Raw genomic sequence first — 17,105 nt, forward strand, 5'->3', positions numbered from 1 at the left:
TACATGCTCAAGTCAGAGCCACAGCTCACGTACCAAACGTCACCTGCAAAAAGTGACTACTACACGAACTTACTGCGTTAGCAGCTGACACTTTGTACATTGAGTTCTTGCCTAGTGCAGATAAGTCAACCTCAGTTAAAACTCACCACTATGCAGATGAAAGTTAAAATTATTCCATTTTAATGAAAAGTTTAAAATAATTTAATTTAATTAATATTTCACATTTGTATTGTTTCTTTAAATATGTAAAATGTGAAATTGAAACATTTATGTTAGTTACTATAGCTCATTAAGATTCTTTGAAGTTATGAAAACTGGGAACCGAAGATCCTTAAGGACTCTCAAGCAAAACTGAGTACTCTCCTCATTACTGCACTTGTATAAAACCGGTCTTTTAGAGATTCTAAAGAAGCTGACTCACTATTGCTAATATTTTCTTTCTTAAACCAAGTAATTTTAAATTCAGTGTTTTTTTAAACAATTAATCTTCAGTTTACTTCAGTTAGAATTTTACAGCCACATAAATGAAACTGGTTTCAACAATTTTAACTTGAATTCAAACATCCATCCACAGTGAAACAAATCTGATATAATCTTATGATTTAATAAATAACTGTAAATGCAAATACTTTAGACCTTTTGGATACATAAAATAGAAACCAGGAATCAAATAAGTCATTCTTTACTCTAACATAGACAGTTTAAGAGTCTGATTTGAACCAAATTACCCTGACACAGACCAAATCACATTTGGAGAAGCACACTTCTTTTAACCTGAGTGAACTCCAAAATGATCCTAAGTCCTGTAAAGGTCCCGGAAACAACATAGTCTTCTTTCCATGTAAAGTTCTCTGCCCCTTATATAGGGTACAGCAACTTATTTTATTTCAAATTAAACCTGCATGAAGTTGTTTAGCTAAGGAATTTTATTTTGCAACTAATGCTTTGTGGAATACTTGGTTCTTCAGAAAGTATGTCTCAGCATGGTAAAGGAGACAGGACAGAGGATGTCAAAACATAGGCATTAAGGCTGACAGAGCTTTAAATACAAGCTATAACAGGATAAACCTTTCTATTGCTTCCGTCAACAAGTCCTGAAAATTAAAGGTATGATTAAAAATGCAAAACTTCAGGCATATAATTCAAGATGATCCTGCCCCCGTATAAACTGAAATATGCCGGACAAGTTTTTGAGATAGTCAAAGGAAGCACTATATTGGATCAAACATACCTCATTCCAAATAATATTTTCAAGAATATTCTTTCTACCCCTCGAATTGCAGAAACTGTGCAAGTATTTACTTTTGTTGTTTCATTTTTTAAGAGGGATCAAAGTAAGATTTTAAATGGTACCAAAATAATGTAATTTCTTAGCTAAAACATGGAAATTATACTAGTATGATATTTAATACTAACTGTATGTAAAAGAAAAATAAGCACTTCCATATAAATTACAAATCACTTGCTTCTCAGAGTGGTTGTTATTTCCCAATATATAATCTTATACTGAGATGTGAGATTACATAACACTTCATACCAATGTATACAGAGATACAATTATGTAGCATTTGGGTCATTTTTATGCCCCAAAGGGCTTAGCATTTGTAAGCAAAAATTTTTGTGTTTAGAATCAGATGCAATACACATTACATTTCCCTCTCCAACCCCATGTAAAACTGTCTCTAGCTACAAACACAGAACTGAATTTGCCTTATTTTATCTCCACTTGTACCCTTGAAAACATTAAATTTAATGCTTTTTATACGATTTAATAGCATCTTGTAAGATAAAACTGCTCCAACAAAACACTGAATGACATTCGAAACCATTCAAATAAGTCATAGTCACAGAATGGTTTGGGTTGCAAGGGAGCTTAAAGATCACCTAGTTCCAACCCCCCTGCCATGGGCAGGGACACCTTCCACTAGCCCAAGTTGCTCAAAGCCCCGTCCAACCTGGCCTTGAACACTGCCAGGGAGGGGGCAGCCACAGCTGCTCTGGGCAACCTGTGCCAGTGTCTCACCACCCTCATTGTAAAAAAAGTCTTCCTTATACCTAATCTAAATCTACCCTCTTTCAGTTTAAAACCATTAACTCTTGTCCTATCCCTTCACTCCCTGATAAAGGGTCCTTCCCCATCTTTTCTTTAGGCCCCTTTAAGTACTGGAAGGCCACTCTAAGGTCTCCCTGGAGCCTTCTCTTTTCCAGGCTGAACAACCCCAATTCTCTCAGCCTGTCCTTACAGGGGAGGTGCTCCAGCCCGCCGATCATCTTTGTGGCCTCCTCTGGACCCACTCCAGCAGGTCCACGTCCTTCTGATGTTGGGGGCCCCAGAGCTCAACACAGAACTCCAGGTAGGGTCTCATGAGAGCAGAGTAGAGGGGGAGAATCTCCTCCCTCAACCTGCTGGTCACACTTCTCTTGATGCAGCCCAGGATGCAATTGGCTTTCTGGGCTGCGAGAGCACATTGCTGGCTCACAGTCAGTTCACCATTCACTTACACCCCCAAGTCCTTCTCCTCAGGGCTGCTCTCAATCCACTCATCACCCAGCCTGGATTTGTGCTTGGGATTGCCCCGACCCATGTGCAGGACCTTGCACTTGGTCTTGTTGAACTTCATGAGGTTTGCACAGGCCCACCTCTCCAGCCTGTCCAGGTCCCTCTGGATGGCACATCCCTTCCCTCCAGCGTGTTGACTGCACCACACAGCTTGGTGTCGTCAGCAAACTTGCTGAGGGTGCACTCAATCCCACTATCCATGTCTCCGACAAAGATGTTAAACAGCGCTGATGTCAACACCAACCCCTGAGGAACGCCACTTGTCCCTGCTCTCCACTCAAACATTGAGCTGTTGACTGAAACTCTTCGAGTGTGACCACCCAGCCAATTCCTCATCCAGCAAGTGGACCATCCATCAAATCTACGTCTCTCCAATTTAGAGACAAGGACATCATGCGGGATGGTATCAAATGGTTTGCACAAGTCCAGGTAGATGATGTCAGTTGCTCTTCCCTTGTCCACCAACGCTGTAACCCCATCATAGAAAGCCACCAAATCTGTCAGGCATGATTTGCCCTTAGTGAAGCCATGCTGGCTGTCACCAATCACCTCCTTGTTTATCGTGTGCCCTAGTATGGTTTTCAGGAGGATCCGCTCCATGATCTTGCTGGGCGCAGCAACTAAGTCATACTAGAAGGAATCCCAGGAATCCTCATTCATTCCAGGTATAGCTGTTTCTTTTTTTTTTTTTTTTTTAACAACACTAAACGTGCTACCTTGCATTCTCTGTGCTATCAATTCAACCTATTGTATTTGTATAGGAACTTATTTTGGTATCTGAATACACAAATTAAACTCCATCCATAAAAATAAAACCTCGAGTAGCATTTGTCCCAATGACCCATCTTATGCTATTAGTTTAACAGGTATGTCTTAAGAAAACAAGCATTTGACCAAATATAAAACGTAAATCAGACCTCACATGCATGCAGTTGAAGTCAAGCTGTAAAGTAGCAACAGCAGCACAAAAAGATCTGGAAAATAACCCTAATTTTTAAAGGAAAAGAAGAAATGTGTTTACTACAACACAGTCTTCCAGCTGTCTTTTAGTAACAAATACAAGTTACCTAACGGATGCTACATAATGTCTACTTTTAGTTTTATTTCCCCATTAAATAGCATCTGGACAAATTAGTGTTAGCTATTGAAACAGCTTTCATTCAATTAATCTGTACCTTCCCAATATAAATCCACAGCTGACAGGAAGCATACTGCCTTAACAGACCACAACCGACTTCCAATGCTAATTAGGAGTACAGTCAGGTGCCTCAATTTGAGACACAAAACAGAGAGTTACTATTTTCAGGCTATATTTATGAGCTAGTATTACAAAGTCCTTAACTGTAAGCTACACTTGAACAAACAGAGAAGAAGGATTCATATTGAAGACTAACTCAAAGATAACACCAAAAAAGATCAGCTTCCCATCAAGCTTACAGAGACAGTTTTGTACTACCAAACAATCAAAAAACCCCAAAACACACAATATGTAAGAAGACTTTTATCAACATTTACTACCAACTTCATAGTAACCTTGACAAGGATACACAGAGATGAGACGTTTCCCTAATCCTTAATCAACAACACATAAAAGTAATTATAAGATAATGTTCCTACACTTTATTGACATTTCAGAAACAAACAGCTTGAAAATCTTTTGAGTGCCAGGCCAATAAGCTGAAAGACTAAGTGAAAACAAACTTTTTCTTATAGCAGCTCTAGGAATGAGGACTGAACGTAGCTATGCATGTGTGAACGTTAAACATTTTCAATTCCTCTTCTTCCCTGTGAAGAATTCCAGCTGCTACTTCAATTATTTATCATTCTATACAGATTAAAAGTAAACTTCAGAACCGTACTTTGTTCACCTGCTTGCATAAAGACTTCGCTACTTGCCCTGTTCATTTTTAGAAAATGGAAAGCAGCCTCAGAATACAGTTCTGCTTCAGTAGCTTTTTCCCTTATTTGCACCATCATATTTACTCGCTTTAATAGCAAAAAGTTAAAGTTTGTATTATTTTTTCACAAAAATAGTGATGACAGTAAAGCTAAGGAGACATAAAATGAAGCGCATTTTCTTCTTATACACCAAAATGATTCACTGACTAGGGAGCAATTCTGAATAATAGCAGATGCTAGCTGTTGATGCAGGGAAAGGCAGAGGATGACAGCCACACTATATTCTTTGCTTTAGGCTGGTCAGTGAGAAATGGATTATCTAAAAGCACCCAAGCAATGAGTGCTGTAATAAAAAGAGAAACATATAATTCCAAAAGACCTTCCAAAAGCAGAACTGCCCTTTTAAAAAAATTATCTAGACACTGCATATTACACCCCTTTCCAGACTTGGCATTAAAGCAAGACTAACACTAGCAAAGCATTTCTTTTCAAGTGTGCAACCCATTCACACATTGGTCAATTCTGCATCGAAATAAGTGGTGAGTGAGCCAAAGGAAGGGAAAACAAAACGGTGGCTGGCTACAAGCTAAATGAAGGAGGCATGGATGCGTTAGGTGCAAATAATGAAGGGCAAAGACAGCCATGCACAACAAGGGGCTCCAAGTACTTACCAAGGGGTGGAAAAGAGCGGACAGGGCTTGTGTCCCTGCTACTTTCACGGCTGGCCTCCCGACTGCAGCCCTGACTCACACTAGGCCGAGGAATGCGGCTGCCTCGTGCTAGTATGATTCAGGGTACAGACAAACAGCAGCACAGAAGGGAGAAGACATAAGAAAAGTTGCAGTTTTAATGAAAATCTGTTTTTCAGTAAGATCAAAGATGTATTTCTAAGAAAAGACACTGACGATTATGTCGTAAATCACAACTGTTTCCACACACTCTCTTGATTGTGCTGGATTACACTAAGTGTAGCCAGTTCAATGAAATTATTTCTTCACACAGCTAAAAATGGGGATTTACCACTCTTTACAGAATGGTTGGAAAACCTCTTGAAAAGAATGGAGAAGAAACAAGCAACAGAAAATACGAACAGAGTATTGATCTGTGCTCAAGATCAAGCTAATCAACAGTAACACAAATGAAAAAAACCACAGCTTTCTAAAGAGGAAAAATATAAAGTTAATACACCTAAGGTAAAAATCAAAATACAAAACAAAGAACAGCAGCAATGCCATTAAAATCAGCTGATATTTTCCATTTTTTCAGTATTATTTTCAATAATATTGTTTATTTATTTATATTTAATTTAATATTGTAATAAAGTAGAATCAGGTTATACCGTGAGGCTTAAGAAGTATGACATTCATTTTTGTATCACAGAAGTATACACATGCACGCACACATACACAGAAGACACAAAAGTAATGAAGAATATTATCTTTTCAAAATGGTATCACACTTTCATTTAATGAATGTGGGTATTTTGGGGGTGGGGATAAGAAGTGAAGAAAAGTGAAAGACAGAAGGCAGGGAGGTGAGGAAAAGAACAACTACTGCATTCGGACAGCAAAAATTTAAAGTTTCAGCTTAAATTTAAAACTGCCTTGTATATCAAAGACTAGCCTCAGAAAACTGGCATGTTTCAGATTTCTATTGATATGTATTCTAATTTTATCATCCACCTATAACTAAATGCAAGCTGTAGATATCCAGCACTTAAAGTAAGAAGGGCTATAAAGAAACCAAGAGTTACTCAGTGATTCTTACCTACTGACAATCTAGAAGGACTCGCTTCTCTACTGCATCCCTGACTTCGTGGGATTTTGCTTCGTTTTTGTGCAGTTGCAGGATTCACTAACACTCTCTGAACTCCTGTGTTCACAGTGGAAAGTGTGGTGGTTGTCAAAACTCTTCCAGGAGACCCAGATCTACTGCCAGCTGAAGGCAAAATGAATAAATGTAAGTAACAGCATAGAAAGTAAACAACCACGGTTAAAAAGAAAAAAATGCTTAAAGTTAGTAGGAAAGTGGTGGTAGATTGAAATGATCTGGAAAAACTTACAAGGTAAAAATGTGAAATAGAAAACCCTCGTCCAAGTTCTTACAGCACTACATACAAAGTAGATAAAATTATCAATGCAAGGAAGCATTTGGCATGGTATTCAGTACTAGATATGCTCAGGAAACCATAAATAATATTTCTAGTCTTCATCAACAGTTCCACTCCCGAACAGGAACATTGGTGTGTTCATTTTTTAAGCTACATGGTATCACTAGCCACATTTTCTATTAAAAAAGAAAATAAAAATAAAGGAACTGCTAGAAAGCTAAAGGGAGCAACTTTGAACTAGTGATTTCATAATTATCCCAGCTCTTTCAATGCAACCAATGTTATAATAAAATAACATCATTTTCATAACATTTAAACTCCCCTCCCTTGCTTTCAAGAGCATGGAATCTTCAAGCACTGCTCTCCGAGAAGTTAAATGTCACTGAAGACAATTAAAATACTAATGTTCCTTTCTGTGGAGGTTACCCCACAAATTCAAAGAAAATCTTCAATTAGCTTTAAACAAGCTAAAAAATTGATCACGGCATATTTAAGCATCTTATATTTTTATTAATCAAAATGGTACATTACAAAGTGCTATAAATGTTCATTTCAACACACTGGACTCACTACCATAAACTGGTCACTGATCCCTACTTTCAATATTTCAGTTACAGAAAATTTAAGTTCTAAGCCCTAATAAAGAATCCATTCTTCTCTAGTTATAACTCGTTTATACCCCCAGCTGATATAACTATTTTCCAGCTGTAGAATTCAAGAAGTCTGACCAAATAAAAAGCAAAACACAATTTCAACCAAAAGTTAATTACATACAGATACAAACCTTTCAATAATCTTCTAAAAATAATCAGGTAACTGTATGACCACAGCTATGCTATCAGATCTACAGACTTAACATGCAACATCTCAAGTGAGTTTTATGGGTTACTTCTTATGAGGCACATTTAAGAGAGATACAAGTTGGTTAAAGCTTGACCATATGGGAAAAGAAATAAAATCCCAAACAAAATAAAACATATGCTGGGTGAAAGGGAGAAAACTAGAACAATGGACCATGCATATACTTTCAGATTCATTGTTTGAATTCAAACTTGAAATGATTATTTAGCAAAATCCCTTTTCCAAACTATGAACCTATTCAGCAGAAATGATAAATAAAATATTACACATCCTGGAAAAAATAATCATAACTTCTATAGCAAAAAAAGAATAGGCACATCTATAAAATTGCTGTGGTCTGCAAAAATTAAGGGTTAGGCAGCTTCTTCATATCAGGGCATTTCAGTTTAGACCTGATATTACTATGCATTCTTCCTAGCCCCCAGTATTTTGTACCTCTTTAAAACAACGAAAATATGGTAAAAGTTTTCACTGTGCTGGAGAGTTTTAGAAGATTTTCTTCAATAGGTCAGAACCCTGAAAAACTGAACCCTTCTCAGAATATACAGAAGAAATGCCAACTCTCATTCTAATACTTTATTTATGTTTCTGTTGTTTGACCTGCAAAGTGTACCACTATAGCATCAACTAAATGAAGCTTAATATCCTGAAAATATTATGCTAATAACAGCATTGGCATACTGTTGTCAGTACTACCAGCAGTAGTAGATCTAAGCGAACTGAATGATGATAGAAGGGTTACTAAAATAGTATTCAAAAATGAAAAAATCCTCCCATCTCTACTGCCTTCTAAATAAGGATTACATCCAATTAGGTAAGTGCAGCATATGGAAAAAAGTGAGCCAGAATTTCTGCTGAATAGGGTCCCTTAAATGAGATATGTCAAACAGGTGATCAAACAATGATGTATACACAAATTCTGTAGACTCTTACCACCAATGGGGTTAGCAGACTGTGATCCTGAACAAGTGTAAAGGCAGGTTTAGGGTAGGGGTTTATAATCCATGAAGAGGGAGGGAGCAGAGCAGATTAAAAAATGGATGGCAAATGGAAATAAGAAAGCTTTAGTCATTTCACACTGGAAAAAAAGCCACAAGGGGGTTATGCTAAAGCAGTGCTTTTAAGTAGCTTCCACAGTTGAAGAACTTAACTCAGATGCTATATATATACAAAGCAGATGAAGCAAAGCTGCACAAGCAAATTACAATTCTTCAGCTTTCTAATCAACAGCTGGATAACACTGAAGAATTAAATTTCAATTAAACATGAAACTGTAGCCTTCATATTAATTTAAAAGAATATTACATTGCCAAAAAGGTTCAAGAAGTTCAACAGCTGAACAAAAATTACACACAAGGCCAAAACATTTTTTTTTTTGAGACAGACAGTAAAGGAACTGAGCTGCAGGTGCAGTGGATGACAAAAAAAATAAACTCACAATGGCACAACTGAAAAGACTTGCACAGAATTTCAGGTTTTCCTCTTTAAAATTTATCTGAAGTATAAAAGAATTTGCTTCCATTCAGAAATTTAATTCTTTTTCTCTGAATGAAGATTGTAATGTAATTTTAGCACACCTTGCTGAATTGCCTGACAACGAAACAGGAATGGAGAGGAAAAAAATAGAACAATTTTTTTCCACAGATAAGAATAAAATAATGAGCTCTAGATTGTATACGCATTTATTTTACGTTACAATATAAAAACAGAAGAGTAAAGGGCTTCTAAAACCCTACAAAAGTATCTTTTGTAAAAGCATTCAAATTTGCAAGTCTTTCACAAAATGATCTTTGAACAAAAGTGGTAAATAGTTGTAACCCTAAATTTACAAAGGATCTGTGTTACAGTATTTTTTTAAAAAATAAAAGCTTAAATCTAATATGAAGCTATTTTCCCACTATAAGCTGGGGAACTGAAACAATTCCCTGTATGGAAACATCAAGCATCTCACTCCCCACAATGCTGTAAAAATTTTCAGTCACATCAAGAAGCATCACTCAAATAGCTGGCATACAGTGCCTGACAATTCTCCTTTGCCTGTCCATTCGTATTTGCCCTTAAAACATCTCAGAATTCTTGTTCTCCCCCACTGACAGGTTATAATGAGCTATCTGAAGCCATCAGTTCTGAACAGAAGTGGTAATAAAAGGCTGTAAAGATGCATTCACGCATTTCATTTTCACACTTCATCCCATGTAGACAAATCTAGTTATTTCAACATCAATTCAACTTATCACTTTAGACATTAATATTGTGCAAAAATGAGTTCTCTTGGAAAAAAAAGTCATTATTAGTAAAAAGAAACTGAAAAAGCTTCAGTTTCTTTCCCTAAATATAGTCAGTTTAACTAATATAACAATGATAATCACAAGAGTCTTATATTGCTACCTAAATTTAAGTCCTCCCCCAAACAGTTTATCAAACACCTTAACTTTTTAAGAATCTACCACACCTATTCAAAGTACGAAGGTATTTTCAAAAAGCTTATTTTGGAACTTTCCTAATACTAATGACAAGAGTGTTACAGATACTTCTTACAGCTTTTCATAAAGGAAAAAAATGATTTGACAGGACTGTTACCTCCCCTCCCCCTTTAAAATCATTAATCCAAATAGTCTTTGCTTATGATATGGTCATCTTAACACTGAAAACATAAAACAAATTTTGCACAGCCTTTGTCATAGCAAATAACTATTTGCAAATAAATATTTTCAAGCTCTCATCCCACAAAGACTTATGGGAATAGAGCACTGTCAAAGCAAAAAATAACTTAAGAGAACTTGTTATTGGATTTTATTATTTTATATTTATTTGTTCAGATTTTTTGAAAGTTTTATTTCACAAAACTTGCAAGCATTGGATCAGGTTTCATCCAACTGTATTTATTTGTTGGAAGATGAAGTAATGCAAAACTGAATGGGAGGTACTCTAACAGAAAAAAAAAAACAAACCAAACTTCTACCTGATTTTTTAACCTCTAAAGTCATTCTATTTATGATAAATGCTATCGTTCCTATGAAAATAAATGTTTCTCCCATTAAACACAAAATTAAGGGCGTTTATTAAAAGAAAGTGGATATAGTTACTGATAGCAAAATAAATGTACTGGAAAATTCAAAATCTGTATAATTTACTGGGTTTATAACATTAGACCTGACAAACTATAGGACTGGTTAGTTTATTTTAATGTTATTCTCAATTTATCTTCCCTTGACTAATTTAATTGCATTTCACTTAATCAAAGAGGAGAATCTGAAAACGCTACAGAGCTTAGTCAGATGTCTGTTGGACATCAGATATGTGAACAAATTGCTGTAGGTCAGCCAGTGTCAGCAAATGTGAGGTAATCAGGTCTTTCTAATTAATGACAGAGAGCTCAGCTAGATTGGAAATTTTGATTTGCTTTGGTTCTCAACACACATAGAAAATTACTGTGGATTAGCTGACATACAGTAAATTGCTTGTTGTAACCCTTTAATTCAATAAAAGCTAAGTAACTGATTATAAAGTTAGGGTTCAGTATTTTTACTCCGAACAGTTAAGTAAAGGTAACAGCTGTAATACGAAAAAAAAGAAGTATATACCCAAGAGCTAGAGTAGTGCCTAGCTTAAAATGAAAATAGGTATTTCTGGCTGAAAAATAAAGAGTTTTTGAAAAATAAAAAATTAGGTTTTGCAGGTAACACTGAGGACACCACTCAGTCTGCCCAGTCTTCTGTATTACTTGTCCATGTGTCATATGTAACTGACACAGAAGTTTACTGGTGTTTCGTGTTGGGGAGGTCAGAAAGGGGGGGAAAAGAATGTTGAGAAGTTATAATTGAAGACAGAATTTAAGGGTAGATTTCATTTCCTGTTACATTGTCTCATTTAATTGGCAAACTAAGACCTAACCTAGTGTTTTGTCCAGAGAAAAACAACATGAATTAGAAAAGCATGCAAATACCACTGACCCAAAACACTGAAAAAAATACCTTCATTTTTGTCTGGCGATGATGAACCTAAGGCACAGAACAACAACTCAGTATGTAGCTTTTTTTTAAAATTAACTTTGACTGTAGCCATTGGTCAATGAATATATGCTTAAGCATTTGGCCTCTTTATCAGGTATAACTGACAAACAGAAAATACATACGCTGAGACTGTGACACCACTTTGGTTCTACTTCGTCCTCTGGAATCTGTTTTAGAATTTCCAATACCAACAGAAGGTGTTGAAAGCTTAGTTCGTACACGACCTATAAAAGAAAAATGGCATTAAATCAGTTTTTCACACTAATGTAGAAAGCAAAGCATTAGTAGCATTTACTAATATTTTCTTAAGTTTCCATAGATAAAACTGAACCATAACGTAACTCAATTGGTGAAAATTCGCTTGGGATAATTAGTAGAAATTTGAACACCTTGAAAGACTTAATTAGTTGAGGAATCAAAATATTTCTCCTCTCATGCTATATATTTCAGAGAACAATTTACACATTATCATTTAAACACCCTGAACTAGCTAGCTTGTTCTTGCTTCCTACATAAATAGGTTGATTATGTTAAAAAAAAAAAAAAAAGGAAGTTTATTAAATATACTAGGCAACACATATGCTAATATTGCTGTATTGGGTACAGTCTTCTCATGATTACTTGCAGTTGTAGTGTTACTTTTGCTGTCATAAAACTATAAAAATTATGTTGACTATTTTTAGAATAGGGTTCTGAGGTTTCTTCCTAACTTCACTCCTCTTCTGAGAAAGCTAAATAGTAGCTTTCCTATTCCTGAAGACACTACTGTTTTCCTGGCCACAGGCCTATAGACTTTTAGAGGATTTCCCAAGCCTTTTACAGCATTTTGCAAAGACTAAGTACACTTAATTACTTCTCAGTGACAACATGATAGAAGGAAATACTATTCTCCTCAAGAGACAGAAGAACTGAGGAAGAGACAGATTAAACTGAGTATCTACAACTAAACCATCAGATTAACTTCTCTAGAATGTCAAACCATCCTGGTTTTGGGTTAAAACTTTCTGCATTATTAGCTACGTTCCTCGTAACATCCAGAGTATACAATGAAATTGCAAAAGAAAGGAAGATCCCAGTTGGATGAATTATAGGTAACTGAAACATTATTCATAGTAGTGTTGTGGATTACATTTCCTAAAACAATCTCTCAAACAACAGAAAAATTAAACAAAAACAAAAATCATGCTAATTGTAATTCTTATAAATTGCAAGAACAAAACCCAAAAAGCTTGTACAGGGTGGATCTAGCTCAACAAGTAATCCACAAACAGTGTAATTAAAATATTTCCTTCACATGTAGAGTCAGTATTTGACCCAGAAGAATTAGGTACACAGACTGTTATTTAGTTCTAGCCTCTTTAGGCTTTCCACAGCAGAATTTGGAGACCAACCAAGTTAATATTATTCATCCAAGTAGAGGGAATAGCCATAGATGAGAGTCTATAAGAAGAGAATCAGGATAAAGGAGGTTATTCACTAAACTATCAGAAAACAATATGATAGCAAGAACGGTTAGATTAACTAGTCCAAACTCTACTAGTTATCCCCGTGCAATGGCAATGTTTTCCCACTGAGTGCTGTGAGACTGCAAGGCATGTAACTGCGTTCAGAATTTGGCCCAAAAACTTAGGAATACAGAGTGCCACTACTTCAAAAACTATGTTCAATTATCGCTTGGAAGCTGGTTTGATTTTATCAAAGTAAAAAAACCAGTCTGTATTTGTGAAGCAAATTGACTGTTAACTCACTTGGAGTCTCTACATCCATTCTCTTAACGACAGGTTTAAAAGTTAATAGCGTATTGAAAATTAATTCCCAAGTCTCCGATAGATGAGTAATAGTAGCACCTGCTTCCCAGAGCATGAACACATTTGATGAAATACTCTGTGACAAAATTTGCTTTAAAAAACAAATGCAAAATAATAAAGCTCCTATATTTACACACTAAAAATGTTAAGCAATGACACTTCTACTGCAGACGAGTACTTGAGAATTAAAATACAAGCAAAAGAATTTAAAAAAATACTACATGACAACCAAGTATTAGATGCATAAGCTATCTGGAGTTATGAACCTCCACAAAGCCCCATAAAGACCACATTCTACTTTTAAAGCTTAATTCGTATCCATGAGAAAATGAAGCTGAAAATATTAGCTATTCTAACAAAATATTTTCTTACCATCTTCAGAAGCTGTTCCTAAACAGAAAAAATAATAAAATACATGATATTCCAAACAATACTGTGTCTCTCCAATTCCTTTTTGAGATTAATCTTATGAATCTTGACAAATTTTATGCAGTCAGGAGGTCTAAAGCTTTTGTGTTGCAACTCCATTATTGAACTGAAGCAAAATTATCAAGAAACATCCATACTATACTGTTCATGCTTTACAAGAACATAATATATAGCACTGCCTTCCAAAACTTGTTACAAAACCACCAAAAAAAAAACCCAAACCAAAAACCACTATGTGGTAAGTCAGCAAAATGACATGTACAGATCAAAACAGACATTAAAAATATTTTACTGCAAGCTCTTCTGAAAATATAAAACATACTGTTATAAATTATCTCTGAGCAAAACATAAGGACAGTGTTTCCCAGGATGGACAGTGATAATTTCATAGGAACTGCCAACAAGGAGGATTTCTCTGAATTTAATCCATGATTACTCTGAAGAGCTACATGCACAAGATCAGGTTTTGCCCAGAGAAGTGGAAGTAATATGAGCTTGCTGAAACCAGATCACACTTGAACAAGTATGCCAAGCTTAACAAGGCTTAATTATGACAAAATGAGAGTCAGACAAATCTTTTTACTGTCATCAGTACCTAGAATTGATGGGAAGCTATCTAAACCACAGTCCTTCCTCTCTCTAAGTTTCTTTGAAACAAATCTGATTATGGACTATCTACTAAATATGTACTAGTAGTGATAAAAATGTTAAATGCCTCAAAAAAATCAAAGGGTATTCCAATTTTGTTTTCAGACTGCTATTTCTGCCTTGTAAGAGAACTACAATCATTAAAGCGTCTGTTAGTGTCTTTAGCTAGCCTGAACTTAACTTTCTCAGCAAATCTGGCTATGGCTTCCTCATATTACACTATCTTCAAGGCACTATTTTTAAAAACTCCCTCTAAAAAACTAATTCAGTGTAAACTGCAACGCTTCCTCACAAAAATCAGTTACAGTAATATGTATGTAGGAGTGCTTTGAAGTTTTCCAGATCAAATTTGCCAGACTGTATAAAAAAACCCCAAACCCTAAAATCCAGCATTCTTTCAGAGCTAGATCTTAGGCAACACCTAAGACAGGCTAACAGCTAGCTGCACCTAAAAGGGATGGTTCTGCTGCTCCTTCCTCTCCACCCTTGTGCTACCACCTGGTTTGGATGGCTAAAGGCTCACTGTCAGCTCCAAAAACTAAATAATAAAATATTATTCACTTTTGTTTCATGAAATCAGTTTTCTGGAGTTTGTTCACCTACAGTGATTGATAATGGAGTATTATAAGGTAATGGTGAAAGAAGTATTAAAAACATGTGGCCAAGATTAGTGGGAAGAGGAAAAACGATTAGTAGTTCCTCCTGGTGGTGGTTACATCAGAGCAGCCGTATCATACATCTACAGCTGGAGAGCTGTTCACTCTGAGAGTTCACTCTGTCTTGCACGCCATCCATACAGATATCCTCTACAAAAAGCCCCTCTTATTCTTATCAACTGTGCAGCACTTTTCCTACCTTTTTTAAACAGTTGTGTGGGACAGCAGTAGTTGTGACTAGTGGTCTGAACAAAAGAAAAAGCCTGTACACTTGGCCCTAAGAACTGTTATTGCTGGTAACAATGTGCAAAAGCTCAAGACTGTTTAGCACAGATAGCTATAAATAAATCCTATTATATGCAACCTAAGTAAATCTGATATGGAAATAAGTGAGACAGACACTACTACCTTGTACAAACTTCCCTCATTTTGTTAAAGAAGGCTTGCCATCTGCACTACTCAGAAATGGCTCAAACTCCTCCAGAAAGTATGTTTCATGAAACTGGTTATCTGTACTTTAAAATGATTCAGAATTCTGGGTTTCAGAGATCTACCTTCTTACTGTTTTAATTTCTATTAATAATATCACCTGCTGTGCTTTAAGTAAACTACTCATCCTTTGAAACATGTACTGTTATTAAACACATGTGATGAGTTATTAACTAAGTAGCAAACAACTGACTTGTTAAGTGTTCCCCAGCAATAAATTATAACTAGAATTATCATTCACCAGGCTGGGACTCTGTCACTTTATTATATGGGAAGCATTACTTACACCTGAAACAGACAACTGCTATGAGAACCCTGATTCTCAACTGCTTTGCAGTTATAAAAATGTATGACAACTGCCTCCATGTGTTTAATACAGTGAATTAAGAAAAAGTAAGCACTAAAACCTAGCTGGTATACTTGGTAAGCTATTTTACCAGGCAGGTCCTTCTTAACAAACTATTCTTTATTAGAGTTACATTGTATTAGAGGATTTACAGGCGCTTAAAATTATGTGACTAGACTAGATTTTGATAAAGTACTTTTGAAAGAAAATATTTTAGGTTTTTTTTTTTTTTTTTTTTAAATCCTTAAGAATATGGTCAAGCATCTTCTACTCTCCCATTGCTGTTCTGCCAAGAAGTCAAAAACTTTGACTTTATGGGTAAAACTATGAAATGTGATGGAACTAGAGCTAGTTAAAAAAAGCATGTATTGACTACAGAATTGGTCTGTAATTTAATAGAACTTTTTTTAAAAAAACAGGAGTAACATCCAATTTCTGATAAAGTTTCTGTTGCAGATAGACCAATCATCAAAAACACTGACAAATACAGCAACAACACAACACATATATTAAGACATCAAGATTACATAGGGGTTAAAGAAAACAGCACAGTATTTTGTTAATGAACAAATATATTAAACAGCAATAACTTTACATAAAAGACACTTTATTAAAAACTTAATAGAATTAGAGGACAGACTAAACAATTTCTTACCATCCATCTTGTCAGAAGTATCCTCTTTGTTGAAAAAGCAGGCAAAGAAACATGGAAAACTTAGTGTGTTAGAATAAAGGTGTTCACAGCAGTCATAAAACATTAATTAAGGAAAATCCATTAATATTAAATACAGCAGACACGTTTATCTAATTCATGCATGTCTAAGCTACCTTAAGTAAAGCTGGCTTCTCTCAGTCCAAGGTACAAAATTACATAACAGAGTACAAGTACTGTACAGGGATGCTGAATCTCTCCGTATTACCCAGATTTGAGCAAACCCTTACAGTAAACCATATATAAACTGCTTCATGCTTAGTAACAACAGTTGCTGAAGCACCAGTACGTATTTATATCATTACTGAACCACAGTATTTCTATTTCTTATGAAATTTGCTATTGAGCATGAAGCCCCACCTGGGGTAAGGGACAAGAGGGAAAAAGACGTAAGAGTAAGACAGGACAAATGGGAGAAAGTTCCACTCTGGTTTAAAAGCATTAAAGATTTACCAGTTCAGCTGGAAGGTAGTACATGCATATTACAACAGTAACAATCAAAATTCAAACATTTAGCGTGAGACATATAATTATAGCTTAAGTCTCCTCAAAAAGGACATTAATAGTTAAGGAT

The 17,105-nt window shown here is 35.6% G+C and overlaps 1 protein-coding gene across 50 annotated transcripts in view; it reads right to left on the bottom strand.

The window, feature by feature from the left end:
- Positions 1 to 17,105, bottom strand: part of CLASP2 (cytoplasmic linker associated protein 2) — a 154,041-nt gene that overhangs the window by 37,495 nt on the left and 99,441 nt on the right. For 16 of the 50 annotated variants that reach the window (XM_074854052.1, XM_074854695.1, XM_074854193.1 and 13 more), the window contains 6 exons: positions 16,475 to 16,498; positions 13,624 to 13,641; positions 11,566 to 11,667; positions 11,405 to 11,431; positions 6,227 to 6,397; positions 5,131 to 5,238 (listed from right to left, as the gene is read on the bottom strand). In XM_074854052.1, coding sequence (XP_074710153.1) covers positions 5,131 to 5,238; positions 6,227 to 6,397; positions 11,405 to 11,431; positions 11,566 to 11,667; positions 13,624 to 13,641; positions 16,475 to 16,498 — 450 coding nt within the window. The remainder of the gene's footprint in view (positions 1 to 5,130; positions 5,239 to 6,226; positions 6,398 to 11,404; positions 11,432 to 11,565; positions 11,668 to 13,623; positions 13,642 to 16,474; positions 16,499 to 17,105) is intronic. The other 34 variants (XM_074855479.1, XM_074854947.1, XM_074854526.1 and 31 more) reach the window with 11 other exon arrangements.

Source organism: Strix uralensis, chromosome 1 (genome assembly GCF_047716275.1).
Source record: "Strix uralensis isolate ZFMK-TIS-50842 chromosome 1, bStrUra1, whole genome shotgun sequence".
NCBI classification, from domain to species: domain Eukaryota; kingdom Metazoa; phylum Chordata; class Aves; order Strigiformes; family Strigidae; genus Strix; species Strix uralensis.